The sequence below is a fragment of the Enhydra lutris genome, unplaced genomic scaffold, assembly GCF_002288905.1.
Source record: "Enhydra lutris kenyoni isolate GAN:26980312 unplaced genomic scaffold, ASM228890v2 scaffoldscaffold106, whole genome shotgun sequence".
Classification (NCBI taxonomy): Eukaryota; Metazoa; Chordata; class Mammalia; order Carnivora; family Mustelidae; genus Enhydra; species Enhydra lutris.
In genome coordinates, this window is record NW_019154190.1 from 846370 (window position 1) to 866462 (window position 20093).

Genomic DNA, 20093 nt, shown 5'->3' on the forward strand with positions numbered 1-20093 from the left:
GGGCCTGGGCCACCTCGCAGCTCAGGGTGGCACTGGCCCCCGCCTTGGCCTGCACCTCCCTGCGTGCTGGCTGTTCCTTGGCAAACACCGGTGTAGGTTCTGGGGAATAGGGATGGACACACAATCAGTGTCACCTTATAAGTCAGGAATGCAGCAGTGGTGAAGGAACCTGAATCGAGAGGCAGGGGTACAGAAATGTCCCCAGGTTCTGCACGAGCTGTGTGGCCCAGAGAAACTCCCTCAGCAATGGGTACCCACAGTCTACTGGTACCACCTACCACAGCTCCGTGTTGTTCTGCGGATGCGGATGCTGTAAGCCCTCCCCACACATTCTCCTTTAGGAGAGGATCTGTGGGGTCAGGAAACAGGCCCATCTTCCCAGGTGAGGTGGAGTCTTTCCTCAGCCATGTGCAGGAGCTCCTCCACTCCACCCTCATGCCTGTCCTGCCCTGTCAGCTGTTGGTAGCCTTGTGGGATGGAAGCTGTACCTGCCCGTGGCCATCTTTGCAGGGTTCTGACCACTGATAAAGTGAGGCGAATTTTCTGGTGTCTCTGGCCATTACACTATATGTTAACTAACTGGAATGTAAACAAAATACTGAAAGAAAAAGATAAACTAAACTCCACTTCTTTCCTTTATTTTATACCTTTCTCTGATTTTCCTCCTTATCGTGCTGCCAGGTCGTTGGACAGAAAGCCTCCCTACCTCATTTCCAATCACAAAGTCAGGTCTTTCACTTTTTTACATTAGTTTCAGGTGTAGAATTTAGTGATGCATCAGTTGCATGTAACACCCAGTGCTCTTTCCGTCACATGCCTCCTTCATACCCATCCCCCAGCTACCCCATCCCCCCAACCACCCCCCTCCAGCAGCCCTCAGCTTGTTCCTTACAGTTAAGAGTCTCTTATGGTTTCTGTCCTTCTCTGTTTTCATTTTATTTTCTTTTCCCTTCCCTTCCCCCATCGTCATCGGTTTTCTTTCTTAAATTCCACATGTGAGGGGTGCCTGAGTGGCTCATTGGGTTAAAGCCTCTGCCTTTGGCTCAGGTCATGATCCCAGGGTCCTGGAATTGAGTCCTGCATTGGGCTCTCTGCTCAGTGGGGAGCCTGCTTCCTCCTCTCTCTCTCTGCCTGCCTCTCTGCCTACTTGTGATCTCTGTCTGTCAAATAAATAAATAAAATAAAATCTTAAAAAAAAAAAATTCCACATGTGAATGAAATCATAAGATATTTGTTTTTCTCTGACTGACCTATTTCACTTAGCCATTTGTATGTCTTCTTTGGAGAAGTGTCTTCTCCAAATGTCTTCTGCCCATTTCTTGATGTGATTATCTGTTTTTTGAGTGTTGAGTTTGAGGAGGTCTTTATAGATCTTGGATATCAACCCTATGTCTGTAGCGTCATTTGCGAATATCTTCTCCCATTCCGTGGGCTGCCTCTTTGTCTTGTTGACTGTTTCCTTTGCTGTGCAGAAGCTTTTGATCTTGATGAAGTTCCAAAAGTTATTTTCACTCTTTCCACGTTTTGGCTAATTGTTAAGTGTGATGCTAACTAACCCCTTTATTTATAGTTAGTTAATAATTTTGTATTACAGGATAATGTTAATTAAATTTCACCAAATAGTTTTATTCAGCATTTATTAAGATAACCAACTTTTTCTCTTTTAGTATGTTAATATCATGCATTCTTCTGCTTTTTTAAGTTTCTAACGTTAAAGCAACCAGACACTCTTGTACTACAACTTCCATCATACTATATTGTCTCCTTCATATGTTGTCCAACTTGGTTGGCTAATATCTTGTTTAAAAGTTTAGCCTTGATATTCATAAGGTCCTGGCCTATAATTTTAACTCCATATATTTTCTTCATAAGATTTCAACATTAATATTATGCTATCTACATCTACATAAAATGAGTTTGAGACTGTACATCCTTTTTTTATTCTCTAGAAGAACCTTCATGAAAATGGAATAATGCCTTTCCAGGAATATTTGGTAAAACTAACCAGTAGATCCACTTGGCTTAGACTGTTCTCTATGAAAATATTTATTTTATTTTTTTAGAGAGGGAGCGAGGAGGAAGCGCCAAAGTTAGAAGAACAGGGAGAATCTTGAGCAAGCTCCACACCCAGCACAGAGCCCAATGCAGGGCTTGATCTCACAACCCTGACATCATGACCTGAGCCGAAATCAAGAGTCAGATTCTTCACCAACTGGCCACCCAGGTGCCCTGAAAATATTTTTTTATTACTTGTTCCATTTCTTTAAAATTTATAGGACTATTTGAGTTTTCTATGTCTCCTTATGTCAGCTTTGATATGTTTGTTTCCTATTAAATTTTAAAACTTTCAAAATTCTTACCATGAAATAATCTGTCAAGTTCTCTTCACATAATGTTTCACAAAGATAACTAGCATGATTTTTTGCTATCTATACACACCCACAAACCACTAAGTACAGATAGGATACCACACTGTTTTGTGGTGGCACCTCCAGGTCAAATGTGGAACCCTTATTGAATGCTAAGACTCTCTTAATAAAAGAAAATGAATATATTTCTCAACCTTCTCTATCAACCAGCCAAGGAAGCACAAATAGACACCAACCATTAGGTAATGCTACCAAATAAATACTGGTCCACCAGTTAGGCTGCCATAATAGTAACTCATCTTTAGCAATGTGTGCTGACATAGCTTAAGTTTTTTTCCTCTCTATTTCTAAATTTATACATCAGACTCCAAAGGAATTCTGACAAAGAATGGTTTAACTGAATACAAAAGATATGCTTTAAAAGGAATATCCTGTGCGTAGAGGTACGTGTCACAGGCGTGTATCTATCAATCTCTACTTTTGTATACTTTGCACGGACATCACAGCATGGAATGGATCTAGATGTCTCAGAAAAAGCAGAGAGAGCTTCTCTATCCATGTGCAAGGAAGGAAGAAATTCACAGAACATCTAAAACGTGGATAATCCAAAGTCAGTCTGAGATATTTACAAGTACAGATGGGTAGTTGAAATTTCCCACTTATCCTTGATCAGTGGGATCCAAACATCTGGCTGGTGATAACCTGCCTGTGGTTCTGAGGGAGTGAACCTAGTTATCTGCCAGAGGATCCAATAGAAGGAAATTTACATATTCCCAGGTGAGAAGCACCTGGTCTCCTTCAGACCCACACGCCAAGCAGACTGAGAGTTCCAGGCCACGAAGAAACTGGGCAGGTTTGAGGAACATAGAACTAAGTATCAATGTGCTAAACACCACTGAAGGTGGACACAAGTGGTCCCCCTCCTTCTTACACACCCGTCCAGTCAAGCCACTCTTGACCCTGTCATGGGAGTGAAAATAGGAAGGTGGGAGAATGTGACATGGGAGGTGATGGTGAGGATACTAAGGATAATCTGGGCTCAAAAATCAGTCCCAAGTTCCCAAACAAGGCTAATTCACTACCCAAAGAACTGACCTGTGACGTCCAGGCGGAAGGACACCTTCTGGCCCCCGGCCTCGCAGCTGTACTCCCCGGCATCCGTCTTCCCCGCCTGCTGCACCACCAGCCGCCTGCTGCTGCCCTTGGCCTCCACGTGCACGTTGGAGCTCGCACTCAGCTTCTTCCCGTCCTTGTACCACGTCACCTCTGTCTGGGCCTGGGCCACCTCGCAGCTCAGGGTGGCACTGGCCCCCGCCTTGCAGAGCACCTCACTGCGTGCTGGCTGCTCCTTGGCAAACACAGCTGGAGGCTCTGGGGACAGGGAGAGACACACAGGGTCAAACACACCATCTAAGTCAACATGCAGCACTAGAGAAAGGACTAAACAGGTGGTAGGGGAATCATCTCCAGGCTCTGCACCAGCTGTGTGACCAAGAGAAGATTTACCACCTTCCTAGAAAATATGAACACAATTTATCTGTACATTCTACCACTGCTCCACCTGGGCTGTTCCAGGTGGGGACACTGAAAGGTGTCCCTGTGCACACACTCCCCTAGGAGAGTTGCTGTGCGGTCACGATGCAGGCATACCTCAACCTTCTCAGATGATTCAGTCTTACACATGAATATGTAGAGAGCATCTTGTCCACAGTGCAGTACAGTCCCTGCTGTGTGTTGTCAACTGTTGGCCACCTTGGGGGAGTGGAGTTGTACCTCCACAGTAACCTGCTGTGTCTTGTCAACTGTTGGCCACCTTGGGGGAGTAGAGCTGTACCTCCCAGGGCCATCCCCTGCCTGATCCTAAGGATTCACAGAGTGAATATGATCTTTTCCAATGATTTGGTCATTAATGTTTGCTCTTTGGCTCAAGACTTTTGCCCAGTTTTCAATAGTATTACTTGTCCTTTCCATGCTTGTTTTTAGAGATATATTATATATATGATATGTATATATTATATATATAGTTAAATTTTATCACTTTATTCTGCATTTATGGAGGTAATCACTTCATTTCTTTAAATCAGTCTCTTAATATCATGCATTATATTAATTTGATAATCTTTCCTATGTTTAAATAGTCTTGCATTCCTGGACTATGGCCTTCATTATGGTGTATTATCTTGTAAATATATTGCTGACTAATTTTCATAATGTTTTGTTTAAGATTTTGACTTCAAAAATCCATAACAGACTGACCTGTGATTTGAATTTTTCATACTTTCCCTGTCAGACTTTGGTTATCAGCATTATATTGTCTCTCTAAAGTAAATCAGAAACATCTCTCTTTTTTCTATTCTCCAGAAAATTCTCCAGGAATAGGGGCACCTGGGTGGCTCAGTCAGTTAGCATCTGACTCTTGTTTTGGCTCAGGTCATGATCTCAGGGTTCTGGGACTGAGCCCCATATCAGGCTCCCCACTGCATAGGGAGTTTGTTTATCTTTCTATCCTTCTGTCCCCCTCCATGCACCTCTCTCTCATATTTAAATACATCTTCTTTAAAAGGGGAAAAAAGAAAAATGTCCATGATTATGCAATAATTTCCTTTGAGAACATTTCACATAATTTACCAGTTAGAAAGTGCATGTGGTGCAAGATTATTCGTTATATCTCTGTTTGTTTAAAAGGCTCTAGGGCAATCTACACATTTAATGCAATTCCTATCAAAATCCCATCCATTTTTTTCAAAGAAATAGAACAAATAATCTTAAAATTTATATGGAACCAAAAAAGACCTCGAATAGCCAAAGGAATATTGAAAAAGAAAGCCAAAGTTGGTGGCATCACAATTACGGACTTCAAGCTCTATTACAAAGCTGTCATCATCAAGACATAATGGTACTGGCACAAAAAAGACACACAGATCAATGGAACAGAATAGAGAGCCCAGAAATAGACCCTCAACTCTATGGTCAACTAATCTTCAACAAAGCAGGAAAGAATGTCCAATGGAAAAAAGACAGTCTCTTCAACAAATGGTGCTGGGAAAATTGGACAGCCACATGCAGAAAAATGAAATTGGACCACTTCCTTATACCACACACAAAAATAGACTCAAAATGGATGAAGGACCTCAATGTGAGAAAGGAATCCATCAAAATCCTTGAGGAGAACACAGGCAGCAACCTCTTCGACCTCAGCCGCAGCAACTTCTTCCTAGGAACATCGCCAAAGGCAACGGAAGCAAGGGCAAAAATGAACTATTGGGATTTCATCAAGATCAAAAGCTTTTGCACAGCAAAGGAAACAGTGAACAAAACCAAAAGACAACTGACAGAATGGGAGAAGATATTTGCAAACGACATATCAGATAAAGGGCTAGTGTCCCAAATCTATAAAGAGCTTAGCAAACTCAACACCCAAAGAACAAATAATCCAATCAAGAAATGGGCAGAGGACATGAACAGACGTTTCTGCAAAGAAGACATCCAGATGGCCAACAGACACATGACAAAATGCTCCACATCTCTTGGCATCAGGGAAATACAAATCAAAACCACAATGACATACCACCTCACACCAGTCCGAATGGCTAAAATTAACAAGTCAGGAAATGACAGATGCTGGTGAGGATGCAGAGAAAGAGGAACCCTCCTACACTGCTGGTGGGAATGCAAGCTGGTGCGGCCACTCTGGAAAACAATGTGGAGGTTTCTCAAAAACCTGAAAATAGAGCTACACTATGACCCAGCAATTGCACTGCTGGGTATTTATCCTAAAGATACAAACGTGGTGCTCCAAAGGGAATACTATGCTGCCATCAAAAGAAATGAAATCTTGCCATTTGCAATGACATAGATGGAACTAGAGAGTATTATGCTTAGCGAAGTGAGTCAGTCAGAGAAAGACAACTATCATATGATCTCCCTGATATGAGGAAGTGGAGAAGCAACATGAGGGGTTTGGGGGGTAGGAAAAGAAAACATGAAAGAAGATGGGATCTGGAGGGAGACAAACCATAAAGGACTCAATCTCCAAAAATAGACTGAGGGTTGCTGGGGGAAGTGGGGACGGGAGAGGGTGGTGGGGATATGGACATTGGGGAGGGTATGTGCTATGATGAGTGCTGTGAAATGTGTAAACCTGGAGTGTCACAGACCTGTACCCCTGGGGATAAAAACACATTATATGTTTATTAAAAATTTTTTAAAAAATTAAAAATTAAAAAAAAATGAAATAAAAGGCTCTAGGGCAGGATTCCTGGGTAGCTCACAAAGTTAAACATCTGCCTTTGGCTCAGGTCATGATCCCAGGGTCCTGGGATCAAGTCCTGCATCGGGCTCCTTGCTCATTAGGGAGCCTGCTTCTCCCTCTTCCTACCATTCCCCCTTGTGCTTGTGCGCTCTCTCTCTCTCTCTCTGTCTGGCAAATAAATTAAGTCTCTAAATAAATAAATAGATAAATAAATAAATAAAGGCTTTAGGATTATTTGAGGACCTGAAATCTTCTTGTGTCAACCATTCTCTTTCACCATGCACAAAGATAACTCTAATGGATGAAAACCTCAATGTGAGAAAGGAATCCATCAAAGTCCTAGAGGACAGCATAGGCAGTAACCTCTTTGACATCAGCCACAGCAACTTCTTTCAAGATATGTCTCCAAAGGCAAAGGAAACAAAAGCAAAAATGAACTTTTGGGACTTCATCAAGATCGAAAGCTTCTGCACAGCAAAGGAAACTGTTAACAAAACAAAGAGACAACCCACGGAATGGGAGAAGATACTCGCAAATGACACTACAGACAAAGGGCTGATATCCAAGATCTATAAAGACCTCTTCAAACTCAACACTCAAAAAACAGATAATCACATCAAAAAATGAGCAGAAGACATGAACAGACACTTTTCCAATGAAGACATACAAATGGGTAGCGGACACTTGAAAAAATGTTTATCATCATTAGCCATCAGGGAAATTCAAATCAAAACCACATTGAGATTCCAACTTACACCAGATAGAATGGCCAAAATTAACAAGGCAGGAAACAACAAATGTTGGAAAGGATGTGGAGAAAGGGGAACCCACTTGCACTGTCAGTGGGAATGCAAGTTGGTGTAGCCACTTTGGAAAACAGTATGGAGATTCTCAAAAAATTAAAAATAGAGTTACCCTGTGACCCAGCAATTGCACTACTGGATATTTACCCCAAAGATACAGCTGTAGTGAAAAGAAGGGTCACCTGTACCTCAATGTTCATTGAAGCAATTCATTCACAGTGGCCAAACTGTGGAAAGAACCAAGATGCCCTTCAATGGATGAATGGATAAAGATATGGTCCATATATACTATGGAATATTATGCTTCCATCAGAAAGGATGAATACCCAACTTTTGTTTCAACATGGATGGGATTGGAGAAGATTATGGAGGAGATTATGCTGAGTGAAATAAGTCAAGCAGAGAGAGTCAATTATCATATGGTTTCACTTACTTGTGGAACATAAGGAATAGCATGGAGGACATTAGGAGAAGGAAAGGAAAAGTGAAGTGGGGGGAATCAGAGAGGGAGATGAACTGTGAGAGACTGTGGACTCTTGAGAAACAAACTGAGGGTTTTGGAGGGGAGGGGGGTGTGGGGAGGGCTGAGCCTTGTGGTGGGTATTGTGGAGGGCACGTATTGCATGGAGCACTGGGTGTGGTGCATGAACAATGAATCTTGGAAGACTGCATCAAAAACTAATGACTATACAGTGACTAACATAATACTATATATATACATACACACACACACACACACACACACATATATATATATATATATATATCTCAAATAAATAAATAAATAAAAGTTTCTAGGACTGTTTGAAGTGTTGAAATCTTCTTGTGTCACTTTTTACAGAGTTTTCCAAGTATTTGGTTGATTTGTCAAATATTTTCATGTTTATTACCATAAAATAATTTGTCATATTCTCTTGAAAATAACATTTAAAAAAAATACATAGTCGGTTTTTTGGTATCTGCACATACCCATATATGACAGATAGAATAGCAAATGGTCAGGTGGTGGCCCCTAGAAGCCTGTGTGGGGCTGTAGGCCATCTTGATTGGCCATTAAGACTCAACAACAAGAAAATACATGTAGATCTCAGCCTTCACTATGAACCAGCCAGAATGGGACAGACACACAAGTCTCCAGACAATGGTGTGAAATACTGCCTTATCATACAGAGGCTGCTACAAAGGACCTCATCTTTAACAAAGCAAGTGGGTGCAGAATAAGCCGTTCATTCCTCTCCATTTTTAAACCTGTGACTCAGACTCCAGGGGGAATTCTGAACCAAATGTTCTTAGAGGGGAGAAGCAAGATTTACTTCAGAAAGAGAATCCTGACCTCACATGCGCCTACCAGGTATCTCCCAGCCCTCTGCTCTTGCCGTACTTTGAGCACGCATTGCAACAGAGCAGAGCTCTGGATTCTGCTACACACAGGGGCACAGGGAACCTTCATTCCCACGTGCAAGGAGGAAAATGTGCTCTAGTACACCGAAAACTTCCATAGTCCGTAGTTCTGTCTTGACATAAATCCGAGTAGGATCAGCTGGCAGAAACTCTCCCATCTCCTGATTTAGTGAAATGCAAGCATCTCTCCCTCATGTGGCCCAGCGTGTAGCTGGGTGAGGGTGTCTTGGAGTGGCCAGGTTATTCAGCAGAGGAAAATTCACATATAATGGGTGGGTGAGAAATGCCTAGTCTCAGACTCCAAGTGCAAGGTACAGCAGAGTCCCAGGCACAAAAGAACACCCTGGAGGTTCTCAGCAAACAACTTACAACTGCCATTACTATGTGGGAACACCACTTGGATTTCTGGGAGCACTCTCTCCCTTCTGTCCGCACCCCTCCAGCACAGCACCACCTTGGCCCAGCCATGAGTAAGGGAATTGGGAGTATGGGCTGTGTGAAGACATGAGACCCAGTGGGAAGAGCACCAGGATTGGCTGGGGCAGTTAGCCAATCCCATCACCTCCACACAAGGCTATTATAGTCCCACAAGGACTGACCTGCAACATCCAGGCGGAAGGACACCTTCTGGCCCCCAGCCTCACAGATGTACTCCCCAGCATCCGCTTTCCCCGCCTGTTGCACCACCAGCTGCCTGCTGCAACCCTTGGCCTCCATGCATATTTTGGAGCTCGCACTCAGCTTCTTCCCATCCTTGTACCATGTCACCTCCGTCTTGTCCCGGGCCACCTCACAGCTCAGTGTGGCACTGGCCCCCGCCTTGGTCTGCACCTCACTGCATGCTGGCTGCTCCTTGGCAAACGCCACAGAGGGCTCTGGGAACAGAGACAGATATATATGTTAAGAGACACAGAGCTGGTACCACTTAGGTCACAGGGAGGAAAGCTTCAGAGTTCAGTTAATTTCCTACTTGGAGCAAATGCCATCATGTGTCCAGTAGGCTGTTGGAGAGTGTCTGCAAACATATGCCTCCTGACCTGGGGTCTGAGTGTACATTTGGATGTATCCATCCCAGGTGACAGCCAGCCCTTGTGGGGAGGTGGGCCTATTCACTCCTATACCCCCAGCACACGGTATGCCCACCACACACTACATCCTATCGGTGTAACTTATGGTGTAAGATACACTGGCTTTAACAGATATTTCCAAAGTGGTTTCAGAAATGGTTTTGCCAATTTACACTTCCATCAGCAGTGTGTGAGAGTTCCAATTCCTCACATCCTTGCCAACACCTGAGATTGCCTCTTTTCTAAAACTGCATGACTCCCAGTAAACTCAAGTGCGTACACACAGACTCTCAGAGAGTCCGTGCTGTGAAAGCAGCCAGCCATGCACACAATCACTGGCACAACCCAAGTGAATGCTGGCCTAGAGCATGCAGGCACCAGGCACCATGGCAGTGGCTAGAAACATGACGGTCTGCACCCAATCTACTGAGGGAGACAGGCAAGCACATCAGTCATGACGGCAGTGATGCCACGCTTGGGTGTAGTTAAACAAGGCCACACATGTGAGAGAAGGGATGGATGGGTCCCTTGGGCTCTGGGGCCAGGGCAGACCTCTCCGAGGAGTGATGAATGACACAAGACAGACAGCTTTGATTCAAGCATGGGGCAGACATTCTAATAGAGGGGAGCCCAGGGCCAGGCTCTTCTGTAAGGATGCTGTGGAGTCATTGAGGATGGTCTAAGGGAGCCACTCAGGGATGTGGGGTCCCACTGGCCCTTATTTGTCCCCTCGGGACACTGCTGTGTCTGGGCAGGACATGATAATGACAATGCAGGCACAGCACAGCTCCCAAAAAAACAGGGAGACCACCAGTACGTGCACACTTGTGGCATAGAGGGGTGCAGTTAGAGGAGGATCCAAGTCTCCTGGGAAGAGGGACCATGTAGAATTGAGCTGCCACTCAGCCATGTTCCCCTCAAGGGTCTGATGAGTTCTGAAGATGCTGGACACAGGAGACTGTGAAGCCCCACAGAAAACCTCTGAGCTCCAGAGCAGACAGCACACTCTGGCACCTTCCATTCCAGCAAAGATTAGCACTGAGCATCTGCTGGGAAAGGGGCCTCACCCACACCTAAGCATCTGCAGGAATTTGGGGAAGACCATGCCCAGAACTGGGGCCCACCAGAGACGGAAGGCCCTGATCAAAACTGCAAGGGGGCCCCGAGCCAGCATGGTCCTGGAATGAGCTGAAGTTTGGCTGCCTTCTCCCCACTATCATAGGAAGGAACAACCCTCTTTCTGGAAAAAGATAGCATGATCTATACCCAACAAGTTTTCTCAAGCAATGTCTGACAGTCAGTGGAAATGTTGCTTGTGTGTCAAGGAAAGGAGTAAATAGAAAACCAAAAAAAGGGGACAATATCAGATGATGGGTTATTATGCTTTTTCAGACTGGGATATACCCATGATTAATACTGTTTTAAAATGAAACTTTAAAAATAGATCAACCATAAGAAATTTACTACAGAGTCTGGAATCTATAAGAAATCAATCAGATGGAAATTATATCACTTGAAAATAGTCAACACAGTATATAAGTGAGTCAGACATACTCTAAGCAGAACAGAATATTAGGGAATTTTAAGGCACGTCAACAAAACACACAGAATAAAGGAGAGAGAGAAAAATAATTAAGAGGCAGAAAGAAAGATGCATATGAGACATGTGGGGAAACACAAAATGGTTAAATAAAATGTAAAAGAACTTGGGACAGAGGAGAGAGATGGGACAGAACAGAGATAGGCCAAGGATAGCCTACGGTTGAGAGAACATAAACCCACACACCCAAGATGATCTGCGGCCCCAACCAGGACGAATAAAAAGGAAACCACACCTAGGTTCATCAAAGTAAAACCGCTGAAAACTAAAACCAAATGTAGTATCTTAAAAGCAACAGGGAGGAAGAGGAAGGAAGGAAGGAAGGAAGGAAGGAAGGAAGGAAGGAAGGAAGGAAGGGAAAAGATAAAGGAAAAGAAAAAAAAAAGTCCTTGAAGCAACATAACAGAACTGACAGTTGATGTTTTAGAAGAAAATATGGGACTCAGAAGACAATGGAATGGTATCTTCAAAATGTTAAAATACATGCCATTGACTCTTAACAACATAGGGGTTGAGGTGATGAAGTCTCATGCAGTCAAAAACCTGTGTTTAATTCAACTCCCCCAGAATGTAACTACTGATAGCTTACTGTTGACTAGAAGCCTTGCTGATGATTCAAACTTGACCAACACACAATTTGCTATATGTGTTATGTATTACAGACAGAACTCTTCAGTGAAGTAGGTTACAGGCAAGAGAATGTTACTAAGAAAATTGTAAGAAAGAGAAAGCACATTTACCATACTGTACTGTATTTATTTTAAAAATCCACATACGAGTGGACCTGTGGAGTTCAAACCTATGTTGTTCAAGAGTCAATTGTATTTACAAATTACAAAATTGTATTTACAAATTACAAAAAAGCACTATTAAAATGTAATGTGATTCCCAGAGAAAATATCCTCAGAATTAAAGGTAAAATAAATACATTTCCATGTAAGAAAAAAAAAATAGAGCCTGAGAAGACCAGCTAAAATAAATACTGATGACAGAGTTCTTCAGGCAGAAAACGTAAAGAAATAATCTCAGAATATGGGGTCCAAACCCTGGCTCTGTGGTTTTCTGGCTGTGTGAATTTTGGCAACTTATAGAATTTTCTTAGCCTCATATTAAAATGCAAATAATTGGGGTGTCTGGGTGGCTCAGTGGGTTAAGTATCTGCCTTCCGCTCAGGTCATGATCCCGGAGTCTTATGATCGAGCCCTGCATCAGGATCTCTGCTCAGCAGGAAGATTGCTTCCCTCTCTCTCTCTCTCTGCCTGCCTCTCTGCCTACTTGTGATCTCTCTCTGTTAAATAAATAAAACCTTCAAAAAAAAAAAAACCAAAATAAAATAAAATGGGAATAATCAGAACTCCTCCTCTGAGGTTGTTGCAATGTTTGCCCAAGTGAAAAGACAAGAAGCACTCATAAAATACAATCATGGTCATGTAATTCATACCTGCTGGCTGTTGCTTGGGAAACTTTGTGACCAAACAGGACATGAGACGTCACCTGCATGCACCCCCACTCTGGATAACTACTGTGCTCTAAGGAGCATAAAAAGACCTCAAGGAACCCACCTGTGATGTCCAGGCGGAAGGACACCTTCTGGCCTCCGGCCTCGCAGCTGTACTCCCCAGCATCTGCCTTCCCCACCTGCTGCACCACCAGCCACCTGCTGCAGCCCTTGGCCTCCACATGCACGTTGGAGCTCGCACTCAGCTTCTTCCCGTCCTTGTACCACGTCACCTCTGTCTGGGCCTGGGCCACCTCACAGCTCAGGGTGGCACTGGCCCCTGCCTTGGCCTGCACTTCACTGTGTGCTGGCTGCTCCTTGGCAAACACCACAGAGGGCTCTGGGGACAGAGAGGGACACACGTGATTGAAGATATCATGTCTGTTAGGAAGGCAGCACTGGGGGAAGAAGTACTGAACCAGGAAGCAGAGGGAATGGAAACTTCTCCTGTGTCAGCTCTGTGTCAGCTGTGTCATCTGGAGAAGCCCTGTAGCCTTCTCAGCAATAAGTAACACAATTTATGTACCTATTCTGTAACTACTGTGTGAGGGCTTGTTCAGGTGGGGACCATACATTCTACCACTGGTCCTCACGGACTGTCCCAGCTCTATGTTGCCTGAAGGAGTGAAGACCCTAAATTCTCCCTTTCCTCAATGTGGACTGTTCCAGGGGGTCCCTAACTCTACCACATCTCCTATGGGCTGTTCCAAGTGGGGACCACATATGACCACTGTTCCACGTGGCTGTTCCAGGTGAGGACTAAACATTGTACCATTGTTCCGCCCAGTTTCTCCAGGTGGGGACCACACGTTCTATCACTGCTCCACGTTGGCTGTCCCAGGTGGGGACCACACATTCTATTACTACTCCGCGTGTGCTGTCCCAGGTAGGAACCACACATTCTATTACTACTCCATGTGGGCTGTCCCAGGTGAGGACCACATATTCTATCACTGCTCCATGTGGGCTGTCCCAGGTAGGGATCACACATTCTATTACTACTCCATGTGGGCTGTCCCAGGTGGAGGCCATACATTCTACCACTGCTCCATGTTGGCTGTCCCAGGTGGGTATCATCCCTGGAACACCAGTCATGGTTCATAGGAATTAGCAAACCTTTCCATGTACACCTTCCTATCCAATTTCTCTTGGCTCAGCCACATGTATGAGAATCGGAGGCCAAAGGAGGGACATGTGAAAAGTTAAGTCCAATGGAAAGAGCTCCAGAGTCTATCTGGACTCTATGCTTATCCCACCATCACCCTCGATCAAGACTAGAGTTTAACCAAAAGAACTGACCTGTGACATCCAGGCGGAAGGACACCTTCTGGCCCCCGGCCTCGCAGCTGTACTCCCCGGCATCCGCCTTCCCCGCCTGCTGCACCACCAGCCGCCTGCTGCTGCCCTTGGCCTCCATGTGCACTTTGGAGCTCGCACTCAGCTTCTTCCCATCCTTGTACCATGTCACCTCTGTCTTGTCCTGGGCCACCTCACAGCTCAGGGTGGCACTGGCCCGCACATTGGCCTGCACCTCCCTGAATGCTGGCTGGTCCTTGGCAAACACTAATGCAGGTTCTGGAGACAGAGAGGGACAATCAAATATCTAGACCTGAATGAAGGCCCACCCTTTGGATCTCAAAACCAGGATGGCTTGGACACAAGCCCGCCCTGTTCCTGGCTCCCTCTACACAGAAAACCCCACACTCAGAAAACACATAAAGCAAGAACAGGTTAGTTTTCATAATCTGAAGACTTCAGGTCAAGTAATTTCCAGGTAGGTATGTGTCATGATTCAGGATTTGGCATTTAACATCTGTGATCCCATAATTATCCTAACAAATGGAGGCATACCTGCACATCAAACCACAGGTATTTTCAGGGAGAATTTCTTGTGCACTGTCACCAACAATGGGTGACGTCCAAGTCACAAGAACACAGACACAATGACTCCTAGTGCAGTCTGTCACTTCTAGTAATCCAGCCACCATCCGTATAATGAAAGCCCTGGCTTGGGGACTGGACATGGTTTTTATTAGCTTACTTCTCTGGATCATATTACATTCTTCCTTTTGACATATATCCATCAACAATTTTTTTCCAGCAGGGTTTTGTAAATGGTAAGTTCTCTCCATTTACCTCCTGAAAACATCTTTATTTCACTCAAACTTTTGAATGATAGTTTAGCTGAATACAGAATTCTGGTTGACAGTCATATTCCTCTAGTACATTGGAGATGATGCCTTCTTTGTGCTCTTCATTGCTGTGGACAAATCTGTGGAAGGATTACTGTCTTCCCATTCATCTTTACTCTTCTGTGGTTCACTGTGATGTGTCTAGCTGTGGATTTATTTTTCCTACATTTCCCATAATCACTTGGGAGTCCTGAAGCTTAGGATTCACATCTTCAACCCCTATTAAAATTTCTCTGTGTGATTTCCATCATAATTTTTTCTTCTCATTCTCTCCAGCCTCTCCTGGAAATCCTTTAGACACACCTGTGGCCTACAGCTTCTCTTCTCTACCTCTGCCCTTCTCTCTTATTTTTTTAAATCTCTGTTTCCCTCTGAATAACTTCCTCAAATCTTTCAGTTCAGTGATTTTGTCTTCAGCTATGTCTAATTTGCTATTTATCACTCCACTAAATTGTTCATTATAAATGTGTTTCTCATTCATGAAGCTTCATTTGCTTCTTCTTTGAATCTGCCTGTTCTTCTGCTTCCTACTTATCTTTTTTCTTACTTTATCAAATCTCTCGTATTACTCATTTTAAGTATGCTGTTACATCATCTGAGGTCCCTGGGTGGTCTAGCCCTCATCTTTTCCCTTCTATATAGGATGATTCCTCCAGTGTTTAGATGTACTTTACTGTGAATCTGACATGGTTTCCTCAGCCAGTGGTATTATTAAGTGTGGCTTTGGCGGTGGGGTAATCCTCCTGATATTCACTGTTGCCAGGCACTCCAGGAGTGCCACTGGCCTGGAGCCCCACTGGTAGGTTAACTTCTCAGTCTGGGGTCCTTAGCATTGTAAGTTGAAATCTCATTCCCAAGTGAAAAATAGGCCTCCATTTCTTAGGGGAGCTTTTCCCATCTAAGCCGAAGCAGAAATACAAGTGCCCTGTGACCTCCCTGGGCTGCAGGAGATTGCTTTTCTGGTCCATCTTTTCTTTAATGATGTGGTTCTAGAAGGTTTCCATCACTGTATGCTGATCTCCATCTCACTTCCTATTTGTTCTCATGCGTATTGGCAAGCTGGTGGTGTAAGTCAGACCCAGGTCCCTGGGACCCAAAGCCCCCCACAGTAGCAACAGTGCACCAAGTCATCATCCACTGCTTTCATTTCTCAGTGCCTCCTCTTTTCTAGCACCTGGAAATGTCCCTCTTTCTCCTTTCCAGTCCAGATATTAACTTAACCTGACTTTGTTACATTCTGCCCCACAGTTTCAGATGTCCACAGTGGGAGAGTTTTCACACTAGAGAAGTCCAGATGGGGTGCTTTTAACTCTAACTTTCCAATCTCATCTACTAGGGACTTTTTGCTTCAGGAACTCCTCTCTAACCTTCCAATAGTCAATGGAAATCTTGGCTTTTGGCCATCAGAGCATAGGTATTTTCAGGGAGAATTCATATATATATATACATATATATATATATATATATATATATATATATACACACACACACACATATATATAAATCTAAATAAAATAGAATAAGTAAAATCTAAATAAAATAAATAAATAAAATCTAAATAAAATCTAAACCATATATATATATGGTTTAGATTTTATTTTTTGGTTTAGATTTTATTTTTTGCCTTCATCTTTTAAATTTAAATTTAATTAACATATAATGTATTATTAATTTCTGAGGTCAGTGATTTATCAGTCTTATATAATACCCAGTGTTCATTATGTCATGTGCCCTCCTTAATGTCCATCATCTAGTTACCCTACTTTCCCACCCACCTCCCCTTCAGCAACCCTCAGTGTGCTTCCTATGATTAAAAGTCTCCCTCTTATGGTTTGTCTCCCTTTCTGATTTCATCTTCTTTTAAATTTTCCTCTATTCCCCTATGATCCTCTGTTTTGTTCCTTAAATTCCTCATATAAGTGAGATCATATGATAGCTGTCTTTCCTTGATTGACTTATTTTGCTTAGCATAATACCCTCTAGTTCCATCCACGTCATTGCAAATGGCAAGATTTCATTTTCTGATGCCTGCATAATATTCCATATATAGCACATCTTCTTTTTTTTTTTAAGATTTTATTTATTTATTCGACAGAGAGAGATCACAAGTAGGCAGAGAAGCAGGCAGAGAGAGAGAGAGAGAGAAGCAGGCTCTCCGCCGAGCAGAGAGCCCGACGCGGGACTCGATCCCAGGACCCTGAGATCATGACCTGAGCCGAAGGCAGCGGCTTAACCCACTGAGCCACCCAGGCGCCCCATACCACATCTTCTTTATCCATTCATCTGTTGATGGACATCTAGGCTCTTTCCATAGTTTGGCTAGTGTGAACATTGCTGCTATAAACATTCGGGTGCACATGCCCCTTCAGTTCACTACATTTGTATCTCTGGGGTAAATATGCAGTAGTGCAATTGCTGGGTTTGTAGGGTAGCTCTCTTTTCAACTTTTTGAGGAACCTCCATGCTGTTTCCCAGAGTGGCTGTACCAGCTTGCATTTCAAAGATAATTCTTTATGAGATATCACCAAGAATGGGCAATATCCTTGAGTTATAAGACTTTTAATTGGATTTTTAATATTTTTAAAAGGCAAAGTATAGATGGTTCTATTTTTATGTCTTAAATGTATTTTTCATGGAGAAAAAAGATAAAACATCCAGCTGGCTGACTTTCCCCTGGAGCAGGTGGCTGGATGGAAGACAGTGGTCTTCAACAATCGGTGCAGTGGCTGGTCAGGGCTGCAGTCAGCCTCCATGTCACTGGATTCTCTCCCCACCCCTCTGGGCCTCTCCTTATATGGTCCCAGCTCTCCCAGGATCCCAGGGGTAGGTCCCATTATCATCCACTCCCTCCACGGTACTTCTTTTCCCAGTCCCTCCCACCACCAACATGCCAACAAACACTGAGTCTCCCTTACCAGACCAGCATCAACTGAGTACCATGCTCAGACAGCCAACCACCCCCTGGACATCCCAGGCTAGCTCATCACCTACTCCTCCCAGCAAATCTGCTCCTGTCCACCTGCCATGTTTCAGATGGTGGCCCCTCAGTCTATGTGTTCACCCAAGCTTGTAAGACTCACCAATATCACTGTTTCTCAGCCCACACCCACATAAGTACCACTTCATACACTCCTACTCCCTCTCCATCCCTTCAGCCACCACCTCTGTTTGACCCAGACACCTCCAGAAGCAAAATCTCTGCAAGAAAATGTCTCCAGGGGCCACAGGGGCTCAGTGGAATCCACATGCTTCCTGTGGATGTGATGCCCATCTGAGCTCCTGCCACATCTGCCCTTCCAGCCAACAATAACATTTCTGGAATCATTTTTACAGCCACTGAGGCTACTACCAGAATTCTGAGAATGGATGAGTCCTCACAAATGCTACCATGTGAAGGCAGAGAGCACCTAACCACACAGGTGACTGTCACCCTCAGCCTTGGCCAATGGGTACACACCTTTCAGACTGTACAGTGAGGCACCTGCCACTCGTTTTGTGGCCCCAGACTCAGCTGCATCCTCAAGTTAGGGCCACACCAGGTCTCTGTTATTTCTGAGGCTCACTCCATAGGAATCCTCCCAGACTAACTGTGAAGGAAACTGTGTCTTCGATAAGCATGTCACAAAATCATTCCTGATCACGCTGTGTGTGTATGCATCTATGTGTATATGTCTATGTGTATATATGTGGGGATTATTATGTATGGTTGTGTGTGCATGAGTGTATGCATGTTAATGCATGTGTTGTTGAGAGTATATGTGTTTAAGTGTGCATGCACATATGTTTGTGTGTATGTGTGTCTGTGAGTATGTGTGTTGAAATGTGTGCAAGGGTGTATATATGTCTATGCATGTGTATAGGTCTGGGTGTGAGCATGTGTGTTTAAATGTGCATCCAGGAGGAGTCAAGATGGCGGAGAAGTAGAAGGCTGAGACTACTTCAGGTAGCAGGAGATCAGCTAGATAGCTTATCTAAAGATTGCAAACACCTACAAATCCAACGGGAGATCGAAGAGAAAAAGAACAGCAATTCTAGAAACAGAAAATCAACCACTTTCTGAAAGGTAGGACTGGCGGACAAGTGAATCCAAAGCGATGGGAAGATAGACTGCGGGGGGAGAGGCCAGCTCCCGGCAAGCGGCAGAGCACAAAATCAGGACTTTTAAAAGTCTGTTCCGCTGAGGGACATCGCTCCAGAGGCTAAACTGGGGTGAAGCCCATGCATGGTCAGTGTGGCCTCAGGTCCCGCAGGGTCACAGAAGGATTGGGGGTGTCTGAGTGTCACAGAACTTGCAGGTATTAAAACGGGGAAGACGGCTACAGAGACAGCGCCGAGGACTGAGCTCTCAGCTCAGGGTTACCTTGACCGGTCGCAGGCTCGGTGAGCTTGGAGCGCGGCCAGAGGCCAGGGAGACGGGAGTAATGGGGCGCTATTCTCTGAGGGCGCACTGAGGAGTGGGGCCCTGAGCTCTCGGCTCCTCCAGGCTGCCATTTTCATTCCCATCCTCCGGAACTCTACAGAGAGCACTCAGGGAACAAAAGCTCCCGAAAGCAAACCCAAGCAGATTACTCAGACCAGCCCCTGGTAAGGGCGGTGCAATTCTGCCTGGGCAAAGACACTTGAGAATCACTACAACAGGCCCCTCCCCCGGAAGATCAACAAGAAATCCAGCCAGGACCAAGTTCACCTACCAAGGAGTGCAGTTTCAATACCAAGGAGAGCAGTGGAATTCCAGAGGCGGAGAAAGCAAATCACGGAACTCATGGCTTTCTCCCCATGATTCTTTAGTCTTGCAGTTAATTTAATTATTTTTCTTTTTCAATTTTTTTTTCTCTTCTTCCGCTAAATTTTTTTTAACTTTTACCCTTCTTTAACGTTTTTTAACTAGTTTATCTAATATATATATATATA

At 44.2% G+C, this 20093-nt stretch overlaps 1 protein-coding gene across 1 annotated transcript in view; it reads right to left on the reverse strand.

The window, feature by feature from the left end:
• The window catches only part of LOC111139417 (obscurin, cytoskeletal calmodulin and titin-interacting RhoGEF), a 159060-nt gene that overhangs the window by 116455 nt on the left and 22512 nt on the right, over positions 1–20093 (reverse strand). The window contains exons 9-13 of the mRNA XM_022491664.1: positions 14290–14565; positions 13055–13330; positions 9401–9700; positions 3465–3740; positions 1–99 (exon numbers count right to left, since the gene is read on the reverse strand). The exon at positions 1–99 is cut by the window's left edge and continues 177 nt beyond it. Coding sequence (XP_022347372.1) covers positions 1–99; positions 3465–3740; positions 9401–9700; positions 13055–13330; positions 14290–14565 — 1227 coding nt within the window. The remainder of the gene's footprint in view (positions 100–3464; positions 3741–9400; positions 9701–13054; positions 13331–14289; positions 14566–20093) is intronic.